A 25,491-nucleotide genomic window follows, 5' to 3' on the forward strand; every position below is an offset into this window, starting at 1 on the left:
TGTCTGACAGTTTAGTCCTGCTTGATTTAAGCGTGAGCTTCTAAAAAGCCTTGCTATCCTAGGACTATCCATCATCAACAGGAGTACCTTGGCTGCTGGCACTTAAGAGGAATTGCTTTGATGTGGAAAAAGCCCTATGCTGACTCCAAGTGAAAAAAGGTTTTTGGCTGGGCGTGGTGGCTCACACCTGTAATCCCAGCACTTTGGGAGGCCAAGGCAGGAGGATTACTTGAGCCCAGGAGTTTGAGACTAGCCTGGACAACATAGCAAGACCCTGGCTCTATTTTAAAAAAATACAAAAAAAAAAAAAAAGAAAAGAAAAGAAAAAAGAAAAAGAACGAAAGAAAGAAAAAAAGAGAAAAGCTTTTTCTTAAAAAAGAAAAAGAAAAAGGATTTAAAAAGAGAGAAAATATAAGAAATGCTGACAAGTCCTGCTCAAGTCCTCAGTGGGACAGCAAGTTGCTACTTTCAGGGCTGGGCTGGGGTTCCAAACCCCTTATGATGACGATCACACACATTCTTAGTAGATTTCCGATTCTGTTCCTTGACACAGATTTGAGCACAGTGTCTGGCACTTAGCCATATGTTTCACAGAAACCCTCCATCTGCTTAATTTATGCTTTTGGCATCTCCATCTCGTTATCAGACTAGAGAGGGTGGGGACTCTTCTCGCCCAGTGCAACACCGAAAGCATACCCCGTGCTCTGTGCTAAATGAAGAAAAACCAAGCTGGCATCTCAGAGGCACTTCTGTTCATTAAAGCCTCCCATCACAGAGAACACTGGGGCGGTGACACACAGACTGCCACAGAGACCTCATCCGTCCAGCCTCTGGGTTTGCTGACTAACTATTCCAAGTCAGTGCTGTGGGTCACCAGGAGGCAAAGTCCATGGCCAGCCCACTGCATCCTCCCAGTGGTCAGTGACCATACCAAAGTCACCTTCCAGGTACACATGCGAAAAGCCAGTGGCTGGACCCACTCTATTACAGGATTCCCAGAGCCTAAGGGAGTTACAAAGGAAAAAAACCCAAACACCACGTTCCAAAGCCCAGAGAATGGGGTGGAAACACCCTACACTTCCTTTACTTGGTCTCCCACCACCTATCAGAAAGAGAGCAGAGGACAGCAGTCTCTGGAAAGGAAGAACGTGGATTCGGTCCTCAGGCTCGCTGCTTCCTTGTTTCAAGGTCTTGGGCTCTGGGACAAGGTTCCCAGGGTCCTTGGTTTCTCTGAACTTCCGTCTCCTCATCTTTGAGATGGGAATAAATGCCACCTAGTGAAGGTGAAGACTGAAATGGGAAGGAAGTAAGGATTCTTAGCATCAGTCCCGACACCAACTGCCTTCAACACCAAGCACTTAACACAATGGCAGCCACAAACCAGAATGTTCTAGAAGCCTGAGGAGCTTGCCCATTCACTGGCACCTGTGTGCTGAGCCTCATGCTGGACCCAGGGAATGCAGAACCATCATCCTCACAGTACAAACTCTCTTCCTAAAGAAAAAACAAAAAACAAACAAAAAAACCCCACTGGGTGCCCGGTTTTAATTGTGGTAAAATATGCATAACCTAAAAAAGAAAATAAAAAAGCTTAAAACGGTAAGTTTTAAGTGTATAGTTCAGCGGCATTAAATACATTTATGCTGTTGTACAACCATCCCCACCATCCATTTCTAGAACTCTTCTCATCTTGCAGAACTGAAATTCTGTACCCCTTCCACAAATAACTCCCTGTGTTGCTTGCTTTTTAAAAGTCAGAAGTAGGCCGGGAACAGTGGCTCACACTTGTAATCCCAGCACTTTGGGAGGCCGAGGCGGGCAGATCACTTGAGGTCAGGAGTTTGAGACCAGCCTGGCCAACATGGTGAAACCCTGTCTCTACTAAAAATACGAAAATTAGCTGGGCGTGGTGGCGGGTGCCTGTAATCCCAATCCCAGCTACTCTGGAGGCTGAGGCAGGAGAATCGCTTGATCCCAGGAGGCAGAGGCTGTGGTGAGCTGAGATCATGCCACTGTACTCCAGCCTGGGTGACAGAGCAAGACTCTGTCTCAAAAAGAAAAAAAAAAAAAAAGTCAGAAGATTTCTAAAACAAGTCAACTTCCTAAAAGACCAGAAGTTACATGTTCCTGAGTGTACTATATTCCTTTTTCTTGTTTTTAAAAGTTTTACTCTACTCTGGAGCTGAAAGTCTGCTTTCCAGCTACTTTCTTTTATTTTGCAGACGGAGTCTTGCTTTGTCGCGCAGTAACGCAATCCAGCTACTTTCTAAACTCTTTCCAGCTAAATCTGAACATACACTTGGATCTCAAAGTCACCTGACGAGTTCACTCCCAGGCTCCATTTGGCTCTTCCTGACCCTCTGGTGCCTCTGTGGCCCCCAGGGTAGCAGCCCCCAGGGCCACCATGACAGCTGCTCCCACTGACCCCGTTCCCATGAACACGGCCACCTCCAGTGGTTCCAGCTCTCCCTTCCTGAGCCTGTACCTAGGAGGAGTTCAAACAGACCCAGAACTTAACATGTTCTATAAACTCTGGCTTCAGATCACCCTTTCCTATCACATGCCACCCCCAACTCTGCCAAAACAAAACAAAACAAAAAACAAAACAACAACAACAGATCCCTACCCAGGAAACCTAGAGGTGGGAGTCAGTGGACACGGAGCTCCGAGGGGCTGGCTTCAACCACCCAGAGCCCGGAACGACACCTCAATTAGGACTAGAGGAGGAGAACTTTTTCAAGGGGAAAGAGAAAAGAAAGAGGCTTCACCTGGTCACATTTCCAATTCCTTTCTGTTCAAAAGGAATGAGATCAAAAGGCTTGTCAAAGTGGCTTTGGCTTTAGAAATCAATTTGCCTCATCTTTTAAACCCAGAGCCGATAATGACCCAGGGTTTCCATACCAGCGATGCATAAAAGGAGGAACATTTTAGAGCCCAGCCTAGCCGAGGACCTGGCCCTTTGGAGTTCTTGGAGGGAGCACCAGGGAGCCCAGCAAGGGCGGCCCCTCACTCTCACTGCGGCCCTCACTGTCACTGCACCCCTCACTCTCACTGCGGCCCTCACTCTCACTGCACCCCTCACTCTCACTGAGCCCCCTCACTGCGTTTCCTGGGAGAGACAGAGGCTGCCGGAGTCCCCGCCCTGAATGAGTCTGCAATGTGGGGTGGGACACAGAGAAAACAAGTCAGGGCCAGGGGTGTGATGACGGCAATAATGAAATTAAATTCCAGAGAGTCTTCAAGGCCTCACATAGGGAAAAAGGAAAGGTGTTGGGGCAGGAGAAACTGCAAGGGCAGGACGTGTGAGGGAGCAGGAGAGGGAGAGACAGTAACAGAGCCCGCTCCTTGAAACGGCCCATGGGCACCGGGCTGGGCATTTCCCAGGCACCAGTCGCTCACTGGCTCTCTCGGAATCGCTGCAACCCAGGGAGGGGAGTGCAGTCATCACCCCCATCTGACAAAGGAGGAACAGGCTAGGAGGGGTTGGGCCACTTGCCCCAGGTCACACCAGTGTCAGGGTGGGCCTGGAGGACAAGAGGAGCCGCCCTGGGAGAGGCTGAGCTGGGAGATGACAGATCCAGGTGCCAGCTGTTCTGCCTGTAAGTAGGATGGGAGCCCCCCCACACCTCCTAACCCCCAAGCCCTGCAGGCAGAGGGGCAGATGAGGTAGATGCAACCTGAGCGAATTCTACCTCCCGAAGGAAGACACAAGGGTAAGGTAGGAGAAGGGGCGCAGACAGAAGTGCCTTCCCGATGGCCCACACCGCAGCCCCCATCTGGCTTCCTCTGAAGGTCTGGACAACCTGTTTTGGATTAACTGCCCCAGGTGGTTAGCAAAATAGCCCAGAGTTCTCGGAAACCACCACCGCTTCTTTCTTCTGGCATGTAAGCATGGGATACTCGCCTCTGCAACTTAGTCCATTTCCATCTGAAATATTCAACTTCCCAGCCTGACCAACATGGTGAAACCCCATCTCTATTAAAAAATACAAAATTAGCCGGGCATGGCAGCCCATGCCTGTAATTTCAGCTACTTCGGAGGCTGAGGCAGGAGAATTGCTTGAACCCGGGAGGCGGAGGTTGCAGTGAGCCGAGATCACGCCACTGCACTCCAGCCTGGGCGATAGAGCGAGACTCCGTCTCAAAAAAAGAAAAAGAAAATATAAGAAAAGAAATATAAGAAAAGAAATCAACTTTGTAAGCTCTACTCCATAATGCCACAAATTCTCACCCCAAAAACAGGGTGCCAGAAGACAGACTGAGCACAAAAAGTGCCAAACTGCTCGGGAGTTTCTGTCCCTTAGCCACAATCCCACACTTTAAAGGCATGTAAATCTGACTTGCTGGGCAGGAAGGTGAGCCTGTTTGGTTATTAAGGTTTGGAAAGGAGGCAAATATTTTAGTCTTAAAATTTTAAAGTCATTCAGCCTAAACCTTAGAACGCTCAGGGGAGCCAAGCTGGCTAGACAAAGTTGAAAACAATCAATTTAATTTCCACCCCTCAGGGACTGAGCCTCCCTCCGGGTACCTGACATATGGCATTTCCATCAACAAAGCAAACACCACATGAAAAGCCTACAGGTCTGCGTGAAAATAGTAGGGGAGCCCTAAGCTCCAGCCCAGCCCCCTCACTGCACCGCACCTCCATACCGGTTTACCCCCGTTTACCCCCTAAACAGTCAGGGCCTGGGTCCCTGCCATGTGTCAGGGACACAGAGGAACAAGACAGGCCCCATCCTCTAATTACTCAACAGTCTAGAAAGGGCAGCAGGTGCGGGGGCCTTTGCAGGGTCATTTTAACCTAGAGACAGGACTCCCAGTCCAGGCCTGGTGCGACACCATGTTCCCTGATTGTAATGACTTATTCTCTGAATTATTTACTCCACTGAATGGTGGCCTCTATCATTATGTATCTTGTCATTAACACATGCTGACTGACGGCAGATACATTTCCATGCTGGTGCGGTGACAGACAAACAAAAAGATTGAGTGCCTGCTTTTAAGGAATTCTATTGCTGGTGAGGGATAAAATCGTGAGGCTTCCTTTGATGAGATAATATGTGTAAGTCACTCAGCTTAAAATAAAACGATCATACAGGAGAAAAACGTGCAGGGCTAGAGACAGGCACACGTGCACATGCGTGAGACTAATCCAAATGAATCAGAGCGCATTACTCCGGGAGGGCTCCTTGGATAATCTGCTCAGTGACAGATGAATGCAGAGCGGCCAGGGGAGGGGGCTTAGAGTGGGAGGCCTGCCCGCCACCCCTCTGCCAGAGGGGTGGGCATCCTCCCCTCCCACCCACGTGTCCCCTGAGTACAAGGCCCTCATAGAACCCCTCCTACAACCCTCCCAGGCTGGCACTATTAATATCTCCACTTTTCAAACAAGGAAGACTCTCAGAGATGAAGTAACTTACCCAAGGCCACAAATCTGAGGGATGCGCTCAAAGGAACCCGCCATTCGACCTTGTGCCTCTAAGGATGGTGAGGCTCATGGTTGTTTTTCCATTTCTATTTGAATTTGTGTCTCCTGCCTCCCAAGTCCCCTATCTGCAAGTAACTGCCCCCTCTGCCTGCAGAATACAGGTGAACAAGTGCGTCCCCTGCAGAGTCAGGCTGGGACCCAGAGCTGTCACTGTTATTATTCACTGACTCAGGAAACGTTTCGTGACCTCATTTGAGCCTCACAACCACCTATAAGGTCATTTTTACCCCTGCTCCACAGGTGAGGTTGGACCGACGCACCCTAAGTCACACTGCTGGGAACAGTGAACACAAGCTTGTGGACCAGGGAAAGAGTTCAGGGACCCAAGCTGACACAGTGGCAGAGCCCTCATCATTCCTGCCTTCCCACCTCCCATCCCACCTTGTTCTCTGGCTTCACTTTCCTGGCCTTCAGGTAACCAAAGAAGTCACCTCACAAAGCTGGCTCACCCACTTCCACCAAGCAGTGGCTAACCACCTCGTCCCCCAGCCAAGAAGGCAAACCTGCCTGCTCCCTCCCCAGGCCACCAGACCCCAGGCCAAGCTTGCCCAGCTGCAGCTAAAGGAAGCAATACGAGGCTTCTCCCTGGAGCTGCAGTGTGCCCATCTCTTCCCCTACAGAACGCCCCTACGTGTAGAATACCACCCCTCAACCCTTAACCTCCCCGAAACCCAATCCCAAACCAACAGAACCCTCGCAGTGGAACCTGGCAGCCTTGACTCTTTATCTGAAACCTCTGCCTCCCCACTAACCACCACCAACTCAGAACTGGGGGTACAGAGTGTGGCCCCTTCAACTTCTACAGTCCTGGCTGAAACCACCAATTTAAGACCAGCACTTCCTCATCCTCTTTCCTTCAACATTCCTCTTGTTACTAGAAAAATAAGGCTACAATTATATCGCAACAATTCTATCGCGAAGGACCAAGGGGCCCTGCATAAAAGGCGAAGCAGAAGAGAATCTCTGCCATTCCCAAAAGAACAGCTGAATAACAAAAACTGTTATGAGCCCTGGAGGGGAGCCACGCAGCCGGCTTCATGGAGAGGCAGAGCCTGCCTGGGCAAGTTCTTCTTCAGAAACTCCTTCTGACAAACCAGTGAGAACATCAAACATGCTGATCCTGGCATTTAACACCAAACCCAAGGCAAAGGAGAAACCTCTGTTTTTTCTTTTTAACAACTTGAGAAATCCATTCCTCTCCTTTCTGTCACAAAAGGAACTGGTCCCTCCTGCCACTTCCTCCCACTCTGGCGTTTAGGGTATGACCATAAAGTAAGCTGTGTTTCCAACCTTCATTCACGCTCGCATCACTCGAATCCTACAACACTCATCACCCACAAGCGCTGCTTTAAATCAGAACTGAACGAGACCTAACTAAGAATGAGCCCGACAAGCACCGGGAACACCAACACCGCTCACTCTTGGCTTCTGCAAGCTTAACATTCATCGTTTCAGACATAATTTTTCTGGAAGCACAAATTCAGACTCCTTGTCCTCTGATCAGGGGATCACTCAGCTTCCACTCCCAGAAGCTTTGTTGCTTACTTTGTGCTCCCAAGATGGGCTCATAAACACACGGCTCTGTAAATAAATGGCCATGAATTAAGAAACAACTTCAGAGGCCGGGCGCGGTGGCTCAAGCCTGTAATCCCAGCACTTTGGGAGGCCGAGACGGGCGGATCACGAGGTCAGGAGATCGAGACCATCCTGGCTAACACGGTGAAACCCTGTCTCTACTAAAAACTACAAAAAACTAGCCGGGCGACGTGGCGGCGCCTGTAGTCCCAACTACCCGGGAGGCTGAGACAGGAGAATGGCGTGAACCCGGGAGGCGGAGCTTGCAGTGAGCTGAGATCCGGCCACAGCACTCCAGGATGGGTGACAGAGCGAGACTCCGTCTCAAAAAAAAAAAAAAAAAAAAAGAAACAACTTCAGGAGTTCGAGACCAGCCTGGGCAACACAGGGAGACTCCATGTCTACAAAAAATCAGAAACATAAATTAGCCAGAAGTGGTGGTGCATGCTTGTAGTCCCAGCTACTCTGGGGGCTGAAGCAGGAGGATTGCAGATCAAGGTCGAGGCTGCAATGAGCCGTGATCGCACCACTGCACTCCAGCCTGGCTTACACAGAGCAAGACCCTATCTTCAAAGAAAGAAGAAAGAAAGAAAAAAACTTGAGCAAACGGTGAAAAAGTCAATACTTCACATGGTAAGATAACCTGTATCAGAAACATGATTCTGGAACAAACACCATTGGGGACGGAGAGGGACCTGGGGGACGTCCCAATGTGTCAAAGTCAGGAAGTGGGAAGGGCTCTGAGCAGACCCTTTGAGGCTGCACGTTCTGAGAATCTCGGCTCGGTGCTATGCCCAACAGGCCCAGGCAAGGGGTCAGTCAAGGGGCCTGGGTGACACCCCCAACACCAGGAGCGAAAGCAAGACTCCTGAGCCAAACCTCCTTCCTGCAAAGGCAGAGGACAGGGTGGCCACTCCCGGGATAGGCGGGAAGCCCCAGCAAATCAAGGTCTTGACTCAAGTCCTAGAGAAAGAACCCTCAGAGAACAGAAAGACTGTGTACACACACACACTTACTCACACACACTCACACACACATACACTTTCTCTCCATCTCCTTGCCCCGGCTGAACTCCAACTCTGCTAATTACATCAAACCCACCTTTCGCCCTCCGCAACCCCCGCAATTAGCCCTGAATCTCTGCTTCCTGCCACTCTGGGGTGAAGGGTGAAGTCGGAGGCCAGCTGCTCCCTGTTCCACCCTCCGCCCAACCCCGGAAGTTTCAGAGGTGCCTGAAGCAACCCAGTCCCTTCCTCGGGGCTCCAGGCTGGTGTGAAGCCTGGTTATCACGGGAGCCCACACTCCCAGCTGGGGGCACACCACATGCAGCACCACCCGCCCCACTGCGGGTACAGATCCTGACTGGCCCTGCCAGCCTTTACAGGGCAGCAGGTCCACCTGCAGCAAGTTACCTCCCTACATGATTCTAGAAAGCCTGGCTTTTAGAAAGAAGCTTCTCCAAGCAGCCAGTGATGAAGAAACCCTGCAGCTTTCTGAGGCTGTTTCCTGATCTTGCTCCATGAGCCTTGGTTTCCTAATCTGTAGAATGGAGACAGTAATTTCTTCTTTATAATACCGAAGTAACAGTGAAATATGACGAGGTTCTGAAGTCCCCAGCAAGGGCACTCAGTAAAGGTTAAGCTCCCTCCCATTCATCTCTCAGTCTTTTGATATGGGCACAGATCTGAGTCCCACAGTTCCTCGCTGCTATCTGATATGCCTGGACAGCATTTCTTCTGACAACAAAAAGGAGAGAAAAGAAAGGAAAACAAGTCCAACTGGCACTCTAACAGCTTACAGAAACCAAACCTGCCTCTCAAGAGGTTTGGGCGTTCAGCACATCACCAAGTCCTCAGCCCGTTTGCTCCACCCCTGGCCAACAGCTGAACCACTGAGCTTGTAACACCAACACTGGCTGGCATGTGGGGTTCACGCCTGTAACCCCAACACCTTGGGAGGCCAAGGCAGGAGGACTGCTTGAGCCCAGGAGTTTGAGTAGCCTGGCCAGCACAGTGAGACCCCATCTCTACAAAAAATTCAAAAAGAATTAGCTGGGCACAGTGGTGTGCACCTGTACTCCTAGCTACTTGGTAGACTGGGGCCGGAGGACCACTTGAGCCCAGGAGTTTGAGGTTACAATGAGCTATGGTCGCACCACTGCACTCCAGCGTCGGTAAGAGAGTGAGACCCTGTCTCAAAAATAAATAAAAAGGTAAAATAAATAATTGAAAGAAATACAAGCAGCAGGAGCCAGCAAGGCAGGGAGCACAACAGGCTGGGAGTACACGCCTTTTGTTAAGTGTGGAAAAGGGGATTCTAGTGGCCCTGAGAACTGCAGCCCTCTGGTCTGGCTGATCAGGAAGCCTCCACCACCAGCCTGCAGCCCTGAGGGCACGCAGGTCTGCTGCACAGCAAGACTTTCTTGGGCCCGGACGGCCGTTCCTGCTCTCCTAGGGTGCTTGCTCCAGGTGGGCACTGAGCCGCCCACAGCTGAGTGGTCTGCTGGGCCACGGGCAGCCCTGTGTATTGGTGCCCTCTCTCCTCAGGGGTTCTCCTCTCTGCAGCCCACTCTCCCTCTGATCCTCCCACTTGGGGGACTCCTCACTGTCACCTTGGGGAGTCCCATGTGCTCTGCCCAACCCTAACCCTGGCGCCTGCTCCCACCTCCTCGGCCAGTGGGCAATTCTCATCCCCCACGCCTGCTTGTGACTCTCTAGCCAACGTCCCCATGGCTTCCATCTGCATTCCTAGCCCGGAACGCTCAGATCTACCTGCCTGACACCAGTGACAACAAGCTGGCTTGCTCCCCACTGAGCCCACTTCTCCTCACCCAGAGCCCTAGGCTCACCCAGACAGCAGCACCAACACCCACCCCCAAGTCACATCAGGAACCCAGGGACCCCTCACCCCTAGATTCCCACATCTGGGCTGGATCCCCATGGAATCTCCTAGAGCTCATCCTTCTCTCTGCTGCTGTGGCCTCAGTCCAGGGCCCCGCGACCTGCCAACCCCTCCCAACACCTGTGCATTCTCCAAACAGGAGCAGGAGTTTTCTTTCCTAAGCTTTCTCTTTTAGAAGTTCAGGTTCCTAGGCCAGGCTCGGTGGCTCACACCTGTAATCCAGCACTTTGGGAGGCCGAGGTGGGTGGATCACCTGAGGTCAGGAGTTCAAGACCAGCCTGGCCAACACAGTGAAACCCCATCTCTACTAAGAATACAAAAAATTTGCCGGGCATGATGGCAGGTGCCTGTAATCACAGCTACTCAGGAGGCTGAGGTGGGAGAATCACTTGAACCCAGGAGGCGGAGGTTGCAGTGAGCCGAGATCGCGCCACTGCACTCCAGCCTGGGTGACAGAGTGAGACTCCATCTCAAAAAAAAAAAAAAAGTACAAGTTCCTGAGCACCTAAGCACAGCCTGCAGCCTCACCCCCATATCCCCCAAGAGATGCCCCAACCTTCGGGCTGTTTTATGTCTCCAAAGTTCTGCAGGTGCTGCTCTTCCCAGCGGACAGCACCTCCCTGCCAGTCAACCTGACAGCCGCAGGCAGACATCTCCCCTGAGAAAGCTCTCCAGGATCCCTGCTCCCCGGGCCTGTGTCTGGCCATATTCCGTGTCCTGCGTACACAGGTGTTATTGCAGCTGATTGACCTGGCCACTCTCCCACCCCACAAAACGTGAGCATCTCGGGCATGGAGAGGAGAAGAAAGAGAAACAGAAAGAGTAAGAGCCGGTAACCTGGCAAGTCCCACCCACCTCTGGGCCACCAGAGCTTCCACATCCTGCATTTCCTTATTCTACTATACAAGTTCTAGCTAGGGAATGGGGGATGGGATGAGGATGAGGATGAGGGCCCCCCTCCCCCGCCCCGCAGACCACTGCCCTCCTCAGGCACACCTCCCAGCAGTCTGGAGGGTTCGCTCTTGAATTCTGAACGGACTGCAAACCTTCACACGGAAGCTGACTGTGACCTCTGGATGGTCAGGTCCACAAAAGCTCCTGCTGCCGATGTGGGGACGGAGCCCAGGCCTGGGCTGGATCCCCAGCCACAGCCAGGCCCTGCCCCTAATGGCTGCCTTGTTCTCTAATGCCCCTACGACTCCCTCAGGGAGTCCTGCTTGAGAGATCCCCAAAAAGCACTCAAGATCCTTCAACACAAACGAAGTCCACCCAGACATCACAAACACAACCTCAGGACCTTGCTGGCCTGGCAGGGACTCGAGAATCTTCAGCATGCAATAGCAATTTGTTAAAATAGCTGCATTTTAACAAACGCAATCACAAAGGGTGAAGAACACAAATGGGCAATTGACCAAAGAAAAGGAAAAAAACCTATACATACAGCTATTTTGGCAACAAGTAGCAAAACTTCTCAAAGTATTCATGTCGTTTGACCTAGGAACTCCCTGCTAAGGAAATAAGAACATGTGTTGAATGACTTATGTACCAAGTATGTTCACAGTGGCATGGTTTCTAATTCTGAGACAATGATAGGAGTCACATCGACATGATAAAATGTTACAGACACCAAAATTCATATTATGAAGGAGTATTTAATGGTGGGGAAAAGCTTGCTCACTGCATGGTAAATGAAGAAAAGGCAGGTTACAAACAGTATAATGATACGAGCCATACTTTAGAAACACACACACACGCACACACACAAAGCAAGCACAAGTACCAAAATGCTGGCAGTGGTATCCCTAGGTGTTGAGATAATAGGTGAATTTAACTTTCCTTCTATTTCCTAATCCATAGTAAGTATATATATATATGTGTGTGTGTGTGTGTGTGTATATATATATATATATATATATATATATTTTTTTTTTTTTTTTATACGAAGTCTCGCTCTGTCGCCCAGGCTGGAGTGCAGTGGCGCGATCTCTGCTCGCTGCAAGCTCCGCCTCCTGGGTTCACGCCATTCTCCTGCCTCAGCCTCCCGAGTGGCTGGGACTACGGGCGCCCACCACCATGCCCAGCTAGTTTTGTATTTTTAGTAGAGACGGGGTTTCACTGTGTTAGCCAGGATGGTCTCCATCTCCTGACCTCATGATCTACCTGCCTCGGCCTCCCACAGGGCTGAGATTACAGGCATGAGCCACCGTGCCCAGCCAGAAGATATTTTTATAATCAAAAATGTTATTTTTAATTTCCTCACAATGTGGAAATGAGCTACAAAATCAAAAATATGGCCCTCCTCTTTAACCTTTGAAGTCAAAAGTGGAGAAACTAATTTCTCCTCTGCAAATTCTATACAACGTATTATTACTCCTAAAGCAAATGCCTCTTGTACCAGTAGCCATGGCCTGAGCGGACTCTAAGTTCCCTTGAATCCTGTCCCTGCCCATCAAAGCAGTGAAGCAGACTAAACCCTCCAGACCACACAAATGAGACACAGCCACAAGTTTAATGTGTTGTTTCCACCAACAATGTCAAATGTACATTTCCTTCTATTCTTGCTTTTGACAAAAGATTTTCCATAGTGGATCATGCCTGTAATCCCAGCAGTTTGAGAGAGTAAGGCAGGAGGATCGCTTGAGCCCAGGAGTTTGAGACCAGCCTGGGCAACATAGCGAGACCTTGCTTCTACTAAAAATAAAAAAAAAAAAAATTAGCTAGACATGGTGGCACACACCTGTGATCCCAGCTACTCAGGAGGCTGAGGTGGGAGAACTGCTTGAGCCTGAGAGGTTGAGGCTGCAGTGAGCTATAATCATACCACTGCACTTCAGCCTGGGAAACAGAGCAAGACTGTCTCGAACAACAGCAACAAAAACAAAACAAAACAAAAATTAAAAGAAAAAAATTTCCTTCTTCAAACAAAATGTCCACATTTCCTAAAGATAATCCTAATTTTTAGTAAACAGAGCATGCTTATCTCATACAACTACCACAGAGGCTGACATCTCGGAAACAAGGCTGAGCAGAGGAAGAAGTTACAGGCAAAGCGCTGCCATTTATGGAAGTCTCATCGAAAGATCACACAAAGCTCTGTGTGTACACAAGTGTGTAGAGTGTGCACACACATATATATACAACACACACACACATACACAGCAAGAGGATAAAAATGTTAAGTGGATACCACCAAATTAATGAGAGGTATTAACCCCAGGAAGGGAGAGAAGAACAGGGCTTAGTAGTGGCTGGTGGGAACGTCTATCTTAACACAAAATTTTTACTTCTTAAAAAAAAAAGAAAAGGTCTCAAGCAAATATGGAAAAATAGAACCATATGTTCGTATTTATTTTGAACGACAGGTATGTGAGTGTTCGTTATGACCATTTGTACTGTTTTATTTTTAATTCTTCAAAGCAATAAAGGAAAAAGAAAGGGCTAGGAGAAGCTAAGGCACCCAGGCTGTATTTATTCCTCTGTTTCATTTGAGATAAGGAAGCTTCTGGCCTTGTGCCCATGCTAGAGGCCAGAAGTCAGAGAGCCGAGCTCAAGGAACCCAGAAAGCTAAACTTCTTTGAGCTGATCGTAAACTCTAAATCTCGCAGTTTCTGGTCACCATGCCACTGTAGCATTTCAGGCCCCCCCCCGCTTCGCTTGAAGGAGGACACTCAGGAGGCTCAGAGGACAGCAGCCCGCCCAGAGAGACGGTGGGACCCCAGCCTTGCAGCCTCTGCACCTGGCGAGGAGAGGCACGTGAAGAAACAGCCAATACCTCATTTCAGAGTGAGTCCTATGGGTAAGTCTCCACATCCATCCAAGGGTCCCGATCTCACTGGATGAGATATCCATGTGTGGACTCGATGACAAAGACATACGTCTCCATCAACCCACAGGGAATGTATCCAGGCCACCATCTGAAGTGCTTCCCACCACACAAAGCCAAAGAAACCTCAGAAACTTCGCCCTTTCCGGACAAGGCACCGGCCTGAAGGTGTCCAGGGCAGGGAATGGGGACGGGATGCCAGGCACAACCCCAGAGCATAGACAGGCCAGCCGCTGCTGCACACGGCAGACTTCGGCTGCAACAGCCTCACTTTCAGCCTGACTCCACTATCTGCATTTAATGTAAATATTCAAGGTTCTTAATGGAAAAAGCGAACCATTACACAAATCCAAAATTTAATTTCAAAAAAAGCCAGGACAGATGTCGCAAGCCTTACAGGTTCATGCTATAAGCCCAGCACTTTGGGAGGCCAAGGCAGGAGGACTGCTTGAGCTCCCAAGTTTGAGACCAGCCTGGCCAACATAGTGAAATCCTGTCTCTACTAAAAATACAAAAAGTAGCCAGGCGTAGGGTGTGCACTGGTGGTCCCAGCTACTCAGGAGGCTGAGGTAGGAGGATCTCCTGAGCCCAGTGGAGGGGGAGGGGGAGGATTGCAGTGAGCTAAGACTATACCACTGCACTCCAGCCTGGGTGACAGAGTGAGACCCTATCTCAAAAAATTAAATTAAATTTTTAAAAAGCCAGACGAAAAGGAGGTTGGCTATTGAATGAGTAAAACAAGCATGAGAGGACACAGGGTGACCCCAGCCAACCAGGCTGAGGCAGCGTGGGGCTCTGGCCCAGCCTTGCCTGTCCTCCAGGCTGCTCAGCAGATGTCCCATTTGAGGGCGCTGTTCCAAAGCCGGTGTCCCCACCTTGGACAGGCCAGCCTTTTCTTCTCCAAAATGCAGAGACTGACCCAGGTGCTCTCTCTCCAAGGCTTTGTCCTACTCTGGCTTTCTCCGCCCCTTCCCAGTTACTCCCTCAACATCCCCTCCTCCCTCTGGTAACCTCCTGGTCACCGCATCCTCTCCTTCCCCTCCTCCATTCTGAGACCCTGCCTTCCTGCCCTGGGGTGATGAGACATGCATCTGGCATATGTGATGAAGAAGGGTCACCTGGTGAGGACTGAGCTCCCTCTGCCCAGGAGATCCAGCTCAATGTGACTCTTCTAGAAATCACCAGAAATGTTCTCCCCCATTGGTTCCAGTGGTTCCCATGGGCATGTGCCTCGGAGTCACCTGGGGGCCTGTTAAAATACAGACTCCCAACTTACATCTGCATCTCTAACCAGCTCCCTGCGAGGCTGCAGATCTAGGGACCACACTTTTGAGAACCACCACTGTCAATCCCGTTGGAATGGTGAGACTCAAGCAGCTGGGAAACTTGAAAATGCAGATTCCAGGGCTCCAATCCCAGAAGAGTCCAATGCAGTAAGCCAGGAAGGCGGAGGATCTGACTTAGATGCCGGTGGTGGGATGGGATCTCAGCCACACTGGTTTCCACCCGCTTGCTGACCTATGCCCTGCTCAGGAAAAGGTCAAGGACCCTTTGCCTCCCCAGGTTTTCAGAGATCAACTTGAGCATCCTAGTGACACGGCCCATGCTCTTTAGGAGAGGTCTGGCCTTCCAGACTGTCACTGCTCCAGTGTGCCGCAGAGAAGAAGGGGACAGTTAGGGGCACAAAGCCATCTCCTGGCAAACAAAACCCCAAGCCAGACTGCGCGAACTTGATGTGTCTACCGAAAAGCCACAGGTGAGAGGGCGGCCCACCCACGCAGCACCCAGTCAGAGTAAGGAACGACGTCTGTGTCACTTAATTCCAAGCCCTCAGGACCTTCAGGGTTACCTTCAGGCGGCAGCTCTTACGTTCTGGAATACCCCTTGACTATAATAACCGGTTATGTTTGCGCTATAATGTTAGGTGGGAGGGAAAAAAGGCAGGATACGCAATTGTATATATGGCCACAACCACAATGGCATAAAACAAAAACTATTCACTCAAGAACTGGAAGGAAATACAACAAACGTTAACAGCGATTGTCACTGGGTGCTGGGCTAATGGGTGGGTCTTTTCTTGTGCTACTTGTCTGTTTTCCAAGCTGTTTACAAAGAGCACGTACAGTACAACCTATATGACAGGAACTTTATTTTGTCATAAATTGGAAGGAAAAAAATACACACAGCAGAACACTGTCCACACGGAATGTGCCAGCCCTGAACATAAGCGTCTTGTCAGTTTCCTTCAAGCAGGCAGGACTGAGAGGCAGTGACCACTCCCTGGTCAGCAGCAAGTGCTGTCAGCACACACTGACTGACCATTTGCTCTGAGCTGGGCCAAGACTGCCGGCGCACACCAGCCTGGTCCTCCAAGCGCTCCCAGCACAAAAGGAGGGGGAGCAGGGATGCAGGATCCTCTTTCCACCTGGAAGTCCTTCTGGACCCTGAGGGTGGGCTGGCCATCTTTTACCTTCTGTGGCCACCTCCCACCTTCTGGAACTCTGCACAGTACCCCAAGAACAGCAAACTGCTTCTCAAACCCACACAGTCTCAAGCGAGTGTCAAGTCCATTTTGCCAGGCCCAGAGTTGGACCCTCAGAGTGGCTGGTCACCAACAGCAGAAGTCCTCCTGGGCTGGCAGAGCCAGAGGATGGCATCTCTATGGCCAAACAGCTTCCAGCAAGAGCCTGCCCCGTGCTACTCATGAAGACCTGCAGAAACCTCACCTCCATTTGAGACCTTCATCACATCCAAGCTCATCCAGGAGCTCACAGTGCAGGAGGAGGGAGGACAGGGAAGCAGACACCTGCCCAGTGCTATACCGCTGGCTCTGACCAGCCCTGCCTATTCCCTCCCATGACCTTCCAAACTAGAAACTCAGTTGCCCACTGAAACTCCACTCAGGTATCACCTCCTCCAAGAAGCTTCCCCAGCTCCCCGCATGCAGGCTGGGTTAGGGGGTCTTGCCTCTTGAACTTGCAGCACTATGTGCTTCCCCCAGCACTTAGTACACAGTACTGAAAGCACCTGCCTGGCATGAATGGCACCTGCAGACAGGGCCCATGCCCTGCATACCTGCTGAGCAGCCAGCACAGCCACCAGGCCCTCATCACAGACGCCCAGGTCACTGACAGCACCATCGCCTTTGCCCCACTGCCTCTGTGCATGGCTGTCGAGAGGGAGACACCAGCAGAAATGCCCCTGCCTATAGCATACACCATGCTGAGTGTGGCTCCCCTTCCACTCCCCAGAGCCAACTGTCACAGGCTCCCACACCAGTCCTCCAGGCCTCTCCCTGACCCTCGGCCCCCTCCTCAGACATCTGGAACTAAAGGGATGGGGCTGGTTCTAAGCTTCCCAGACACAATGTCCAGAGACCCCATGGTGCCCCTCTCCCAGTGGTCTCTGGACTGAGCACAGATGGCTCACTGAACTGGCCCGCACAGGCAAACCACGCCAGCACCCCCACCCAACGGGAGGAGGATGGAAACAGTCCCAGAAAACCCAGGCCATCGTCCATTCCCCCCGTCACGTTCAGTTTCAAATTCATGTTGAAACAGAAGCAAGGGCTCCTGCAGCAACCACAGCCCTCGACAGGAACTGGGCCCAGCACAAAGCCCAATGCCACAGTACACATTCTGCCTGGCAGCCCACCCAGCAGTCCCTCAGCGGACCCCAGAACCAGCAACTACTGCACAAGGGCAGAAGGGGAGTCATGGCTGGCCAGAGGGCTTCCTCACATCAACAGAGGCCTCACAACATCCAAAGATGCTCCCCAATCCCAGAACAAGACCAAGTTACAGCCCAGGAAGCCAAGTGCGAGGAACAGGTGTCAGGTGGAGTCTAGTCACATGTGTAGTGAAACGCTGGCCTGAATCTGGGAGGCAGTTGTTCTTGAGCAGTTCTCAATCTGTGTCCCCTGGGGTCCCGGGAACCCAGACAGATGCCCTGGAGGCTGAGGAGACAGCTGAGCACAGTGCACTGGGCTTCACCTGGGGTCTCAAGAAAAATCATATAGGGGGAAAGTTTCACTGCTAAGAAAAGGTTTGAAAACCAGGGCTCCCGGCCAGGCACGGTGGCTCACGCCTGTAATCCCAGCACTTTGGGAGGCCGAGGCAGGCAGATCACGAGGTCAGAAGATGGAGACCATCCTGGCTAACATGGTGAAACCCCGTCTCTACTAAAAACACAAAATAATTAGCCGGGCGTGGTGGTGGGCGACTGTAGTCCCAGCTACTCGGGAGGCTGAGGCGGGAGAATGGTGTGAACCTGGGAGGCGGAGTTTGCAGTGAGCTGAGATGGCGCCATTGCACTCCAGCTTGGGCAACAGAATGAGACTCCGTCCCAAAAAAAAAAAAAAAAACAACAACAAAAACAAAAAAAGAAAGCCAGGGCTCCAAGGTACACAGTTTCAGTCCATTTCCATCCGTGTTGGCCATACAGAGATCACTGACACCATCAAAGACTCTCAACTGGCCTTCCCAAGGCTGGGATGGGTTTTGGGTTTTGTTTGTTTGTTTTTGAGATGGAGTCTTGCTCTGTCACCAGGCTGGAGTACAGTGGCACGACCTTGGCTCACTGCAACTTCCACCTCCCAGGTTCAAGCTATTCTCCTGCCTCAGCCTCCTGAGGTCTTCATAGCCCTCCTGTGGTTCCTCCTCTCCCTCAACCCTTGAATGGCTCCTGTATAAAGAACCAGTGAGCCAGGGGCTGGGGACAACAACCACATCAGGGTCACCTTCGGGGAGCCCATGCCACCCAGTCCCCACTCAACTCCATTCCTGGGGCAGAGGCAGCAAACCGAGGCTCCTCTCTGGGGCCTTCCAGCTCAAAGAACGTTCACCTAACAAGAGAAAGCAACACACCATCTCCTCCTCACACATGCTCCAACGAAGGGTTCACATGAACGCGACCCACTTCAACAAGTAGAGGCCTAAACGTAAGCACCGTTTCCTCCCGGCCTCCTGTGGGAAAACCGTGACAGTGATGATACTGATGGACACACATCAGAATTCGTGACAGCAGAACTGCCCTTACCTGATAGTAGGTCTTAATACTTCTCACCAAGATGGTCAAATTCTGAATGCGAAGGTTCACATCATTGTTGACGTGCTTATTGATGCGTTGATTTGTGGGCCTGGGATCTCTAGGGGAAGAAACACGAGAATGGAAATTGCATCTCCCAGCAGCTGCCACACTTCCTCTCCCAGCCGCGACCCAGCATCTTGTCCTCCAGTCCCTAGGTGACCATGAGGTCGTGCTGTGGCAGTTGTGGTTCAAGTCAAATCTTAATCCTGCCACTGCTAAGCCAGGACCTCAGGTGAGCCACACATCGCCTTTCCGCTCCCTGACCCGAGCACGTGGCCCACCACAGGCCCTCAGTCAATGCTGTTTCCATTCTCACCGTTCCGAGCACCCGAAAAGAACAATCACATATTAGTGCAGACCCCAAATGTCATATTGTATAAAACCAACCCAGCCAAATATATTTCAAGATTAGAAGAATTAAAAGCTGAACAAAGAAAAATATGTGAAACATGGCCGGGCGCGGTGGCTCAAGCCTGTAATCTCAGCACTTTGGGAGGCCGAGATGGGCGGATCACGAGGTCTGGAGATCGAGACCATCCTGGCTAACACAGTGAAACCCCGTCTCTACTAAAAAATACAAAAAACTAGCCGGGCGAGGTGGCGGGCGCCTGTAGTCCCAGCTACACAGGAGGCTGAGGCAGGAGAATGGCGTAAACCCGGGAGGCGGAGCTTGCAGTGAGCTGAGATCCGGCCACTGCACTCCAGCTCGGGCCACAGAGCGAGACTCCGTCTCAAAAAAAAAAAAAAAGAAAGAAAGAAAGAAAAATATGTGAAACATCAAGAAAGGCGGAAGGAGAAAAATGGTAGTTTTTTTTTTTTTTTTAATCACCCAGTCTGGCGTGCAGTGGCACCATCACAGATCACTATAGCCTCAAACTCCTGAGCTCAAGGGATCTTCCTGTCTCAGCCTCCCAGGCAGCTAGGACTACAGGCCCAGCTACATTTTTAAAACTTTTTATAAAGACAGGGGCTCACTATGTTGCCCAGGCTGGTCTCGAACTCCTCAAGCCATCCTCCTGCCTCAGACTCCCAAAGCACTGGGATGACAGGCGTGAGCCACTGTGCCCAGCCTAAAATGGTGCATTTCTTTCTTCCTTCCTTCTTCCTTCCTTCCTTCCTTCCTTCCTTCCTTCCTTCCTTCCTTCCTTCCTTCTTCCCTTCCTCCCTTCCTCCCTTCCTCCCTTTCTCTCTTTCTCTCTTTCTTTCTTTCTTTCTTTCTTTATTTTTGAGACGGAGTCTTGCTCGTTCGCCCAGACGGTAGCGCAGTGGCGCAATCTCAGCTTAGTGCGCCTTCGCCTCCTGGGTTCAAGCGATTCTCCCACCTCGGCCTCCCAAGTAGCTGGGATTATAAGTGCACGCCACCACACCCGGCTAATTTTTGTATTGTTAGTAAAGACAGGGTTTCACCATGTGGGCCAGGCTGGTCTCCCACCTTAGCCTCCCAAAGTGCTGGGATTACAGACATCAGCCACCGTGCAAGGCCAAAAGGGTACCTTTTCTGACTTAATACACCAATAAAATCATAATGTTCCACTAAACACAGGTCTGCCTCTGTCATGTGAATTGGTCTTGGGCTGGTCCTCCCTATGATTTACAAATTCCAGGGACAAAAATCCTATTTGAGAAACTGGCATAATCAATCTATGACACTTCTATGGTGTACAAGGCACCCTGTAAGAAATGCTAAGAGACACAATTCATGTGGGAAATCCCCAAAGTGTCATTTATTTTCCAACCTCGGGCAAAAGTCGGGTCTGGTTGTGATGAAACTAGAAATCTACATCAAGTGATGTATTATGTCCCTTCCTCATCTATATACAGGACATTTCTCAAAACGCTCAGTGTCAGAAAACGTTTTCCATCAGATGAGAGCACTCAGCATTACTGAGTTCTTTCCACCCCTCCACAGACTGCGCGCTGCTTTTCATAACAAAGACCTCCCTTCCATCTGACGGTCCCAAGACACCGCGAAGGATGGCTAATTCAAAGGAGGGCCTGTCTTCACAGTTTCTTCTGTCATCCAGGCCCCGTGATGAAGGTGCTGAGCCTCTTGGGGGTTGGTGTGGGGAGTTAAGGAAATCAATCTCAATGCCATCTGGTTCATTCAAAGCCAATAATTAGTAGAAAATTGACAAAGAAAAAAAACCCTACAAATCGAAATCGTTTCAAATGTTTCTGGAAGTACAGTGATGGAGTGTGGCCAAATCACTTACGTGTTACATGTTTCTCTTCGAGTCATGCATAACTGAGAAAATAAAGGTTAAGAGTTCTGTGAAAATTAATTCAGGAAAAGAAGAGGCATTCAGAATTTAAACTGCAAAGGCATTCTTAGCTACAGAAGTGTTCCTGGAATTATAAAGTAATTTATCTTAAAGGTACAATTCTCCTCCTTTTACTGTAGATACCTTAAAAGACGAAAATCAATTTCACAGTGACAAATGCGCTTCTTAAAATAGCAGAACTCAGAGAACAAGCAGCACTTTTTGTTTTGTTTTGTTTCTTCTTTTTTTCGCCTTTGTCATTGTAGTCCCATCTTTCACTGAAGTCAGATGGGACCACCCCAGGAGTGCCAGGAGCCAAAAACCTCAGCATGCATCGTGGACATCTCCAGCACGTGCAAAGGCATAGCATACACTCAGGGTCAGGAACCTGGGAGTCCCCTCACATCACAACATAGAAGCCTCTGACCATCCCTGCTTTTGTTCTCCCCAATTCTTGGAAGAAATAGCTCACTGAAACAACACTCTAAAAACTCTGACATTTACTGTATGAGTAATTAAGCTACCTATCGTGATTATTAGTACTCCCTCCTTTAACTAAGCCTTTCTGGGTAAAGAGAGGCTATCAAGACACTAATCAAAACAAAAGCCTCAACTACAGTTAAGGCAGGCACATCTCAATCTCTACTCTGCCCAGCACCCCCGTAACCCTCACCTTTCCATGCTGTAGGAAATGGGAGTCAGGAGACATGGGTTCTAGTCCAGGTCCCAAGCCTAGCCAAAGTTCCCTGGGCTTCGTGCTCAGCTGCAAAATGGCTACAGAATCCTTCCGGCCCTCAAAGGCTATATGGTTCCATGAAGCCCACGTCTGCATTAGCAAACTTGGACTATACTTGCTTCTGTACCACAGGAAGATGTTATTATAACCGTTACACAACTGCACTTCCCCAAAAGTTGTCATTCAGAACAACAATCATCTTTACATGATAGTCCTAAAACATAAAAGGCCAGCACTCTAGTATCAGGATGACAGAGGACAGGACACAGACATGGTAGCTGGTCAGAACTTGAAGACTTCCAAGAATTCCAAGTCTAAAGTGTGGGCCCCCAGGGATTCCTTTTCATAAAAACTTCCCACTAGAGAAAAAGAAGCTGGCCGGGCACGATGGCTCATGCTTGTAATCCCAGCACTGTGGGAGGCTGAGGTGGGAGGATCACTTGAGGTCAGGAGTTCGAGACCAGCCTGGCCAACATGGTGAAACCTGACTCTACTACTGAAAATACAAAAATTAGCCAGATATAATGGCATGCGCCTGTAATCCCAGCTAATCAGGAGGCTGAGGCAGGAGAATTACCCGAACCTGGGAGGCAGAGGTTGCAGTGAGCTGAGATCAAGCCACTAAACTTAAGCCTGTGCAACAGAGTGAGACTCCATCTCAATAAAAAAAAAAAAAAGAAAGAAAGAAAGGAAACCAACTCTTGCTAGAATTTTAAAGAGAGCCATAATTTAGGTTTACAATAACCTTGCCCCCTCCTTTGGGAAAGCCAGCCCCCAACTTTTGGTCATATTCCAAAAACTTCCTAAATTTAAAGCTAAATCAAGAAACTGTGTATTGACACAGAGAGATGTCTGTAATTTATCACAGGTTAAAAAACATGCTAAATGTTTTTATACATGTTTAATGTATTTTTATACAAATATGGACCCATGCTAAAAAACAATAGCATGAGTCCATATTTGTATAAAAATATTAATACATTAAGGACATGTATTAATATATATCACAGATAACATTTGGAAGGCACTAGAATACTGACATCGCTACATCCACACGGTAAAATCAGGTCAACTTTTATTTTGCTCATCTGTATATGTTCCTATTCTCCTAGGATGAACATAAATTGTTTGTATATTTTTTTTCTTTTTTTTCTGAAACAGTCTCGCTTTGTTGCCCAGGCTGGAGTGCAGTGGCATGATCTTGGCTCACTGCAACCTCCCAATCCCAGGTTCATGCCATTCTCCTGCCTCAGCCTCCCAAGTAGCTGGGACTACAGGCGCCCGCCACCACGCCCGGCTAATTTTTTTTGTATTTTTAATAGAGACGGCTTTTCACGGTATTAGCTAGGATGGTCTCCATCTCCTGACCTCATGATCCGCCTACTTCAGCCTACCCAGGTGCTGGGATTACAGGCATGAGCCACCGCACCCAGCCTGTTCGTGTAATTTTTAAGGACTCAAAGCCCCCATGTGTCACATACTGCAGCCAAAAGATGGAAATTACTGAAGTTCATAAGTAAAAACTGTTTTTTCCCAAGATTTCTGCGCCAATCCAAATTCATTCAACCAAAAAGTAAAATTTGCCCTTTTCTCCTAAGCTTCTACATCTGCAAAAGAGGAACATAAACGCTCCTTCAAGTGCACTGGGGGAAGTTACCCTTCAAATGCTTTTTGGAAGGTAAAGAAACTCTCCCATTTCCCTGAGGATGTTTCTAACCTATGAATAATTAACACAGTATCCTGAATTTTGCAGCTAGCACCAGGGGTCACAAAGGAGCCTGAACAAATAGGGTTGAACTTAAAGGGCACAAGCTCTCAGCCCTAGTACCACGTTCCAGTTTCAGCCACTGCATCAAACTGGATGGTTCACCCTCACAAATAGAGATGTATAGTGCTAAGGGCATGGGTACACGTATGTACGTCACACACACAGGCACACACACTAACTCAGATCTGGGCCTCATCTGCACAATGATAGACATATGTTAGGCTTTTTCTATATATACAGTCTTATTTAAACCTCCCCCAAATTTGTAAAACACCATCCCCTTATTACAGATCAGGAAATCAAGGCTTAGAGAGGTTCAGTCACTTGCCCAACATAATAACACTAGGAAGTGGCAGAGTGGGGATTTGAACTTGTCTGCCTGATGCTAGGGTTAAGGCTCTTAAATAATTTTCCTACAAGAGAATGAAAAACGTGTCCAAAGTTAACCATAGCAAACTTTTTCTCTTGGGTGCTGGTAGGTACCAGGAGACACCGTGTTGACAGAGGAGCTATTGAGCAGGCATCCCCAGGCCTCTCCCTCCAGGCCACTCAAAGCCTCACTTTCATTCATGAATTCTAGCCCCGGGCCTCCCCAGAAAGCTGAACCGGCGGGGCTTTCCTGCTTCCAGGTGCTGGTGTCACCAGGAGACCAGGGCCAAGAGACTACTAACAGCCTTCTCGAGTTGCTGGAGACAATGGCCAGGTGCCGTCACGTGACCCCCAGCCAACCTCCACAAGGCTCCGAGGTGTTAGGTAACAGCCTCTTATCTGAGCTCTGTTAGCAGTACTGCTCAATGCGATTTCCTCCGGTCCTATGAACTTGGGGCCAAGGAATCAAAACAGGCAAACGGCACAGTCTAAGAACTACTGGCATGGAAGATGAGGCAGAACAGCCTTACCCCTTAGCTGCTGGCTAGTGGCATGTTGCCATTTGGCAGAAGTGAAAACAGAGGCTCAAGTGCAGTACAGTCTAAACGCGGGGCTAGGACTTGGGTCACAGGGTCCAATGTTGCCCTAGACATCACTGGTAGAGGGCTAAGGGCTGAGAACTGTGGGGTAATTCAAGGATCTAAGAATGTGGGGGAAAAGGTAGGCCGGAAAAACATTAAAAAAAAAACTTTTACTTGGTGCCTCAAATCCTTTCTGGATTAAGATGGCACCTACATAGTCAAAAGCTAAATGTTAACACACGGTTTCATTCTGTCCTCACAACCATCTCTTAAGGAAGATACTTTACATCCCATTTTACAGATGAGGAAACTGAGGCACTGAGCAATGTACCCACTGTCACACTGCTGGTAAGAGGGAGACCAAGGCTTTGAACCCCAGCTGGCTATGTAGGCTGACCGATACAGGCCAGGGTTCATTTTTTAGTTGAGGTAATTTTACATAGCATGAAATGCATACAGTTATCATTTGAGGAGTTTTGGAAAATGAAACATATTCCAGCCACTCTAAAGGACATTTCAACTGCCCCAAAAAGGACCCCCTGGGTCCCTTCCAGTCAATCCTCACCACTTCCAGATGCAGAAACACTATTCTGACTTCTATCACCTGGAACTGGGTGATTCTGATCACCCATGCAGGAAACCATGCCCACCCACTCTCTCTTCTCTTTCCTCATTCTGGAAAGCAGCCATTCAGCCTCCCCATGCTCCCTTCCTCTGTGCCCAAGCCATCCAGAGGGACCCAGAAGCACTTCTTGAAGTCTTAAGAGCTACAATTTACCAGTTTCCACTTCCGGAATGATTACCTTGGCGTATCACAGAGAGAACATCTAAAATTGCCCAGGGAAGGGGAGAAGCCCCTCCCCTGAATTTAGCCACAGGCCAAATGCGAACAAGTGATGAG

General features: G+C 49.6%; 1 protein-coding gene across 2 annotated transcripts in view; it reads right to left on the bottom strand.

Moving 5' to 3' along the window:
- The window catches only part of CCDC88C (coiled-coil domain containing 88C), a 148,302-nt gene that overhangs the window by 119,520 nt on the left and 3,291 nt on the right, over nt 1-25,491 (bottom strand). For both annotated transcript variants that reach the window (XM_030930084.1, XM_030930083.1), the window contains exon 3: nt 18,825-18,933. In XM_030930084.1, coding sequence (XP_030785944.1) covers nt 18,825-18,933 — 109 coding nt within the window. The remainder of the gene's footprint in view (nt 1-18,824; nt 18,934-25,491) is intronic.

Source organism: Rhinopithecus roxellana, chromosome 5 (genome assembly GCF_007565055.1).
Source record: "Rhinopithecus roxellana isolate Shanxi Qingling chromosome 5, ASM756505v1, whole genome shotgun sequence".
In the NCBI taxonomy this organism is placed as follows: Eukaryota; Metazoa; Chordata; class Mammalia; order Primates; family Cercopithecidae; genus Rhinopithecus; species Rhinopithecus roxellana.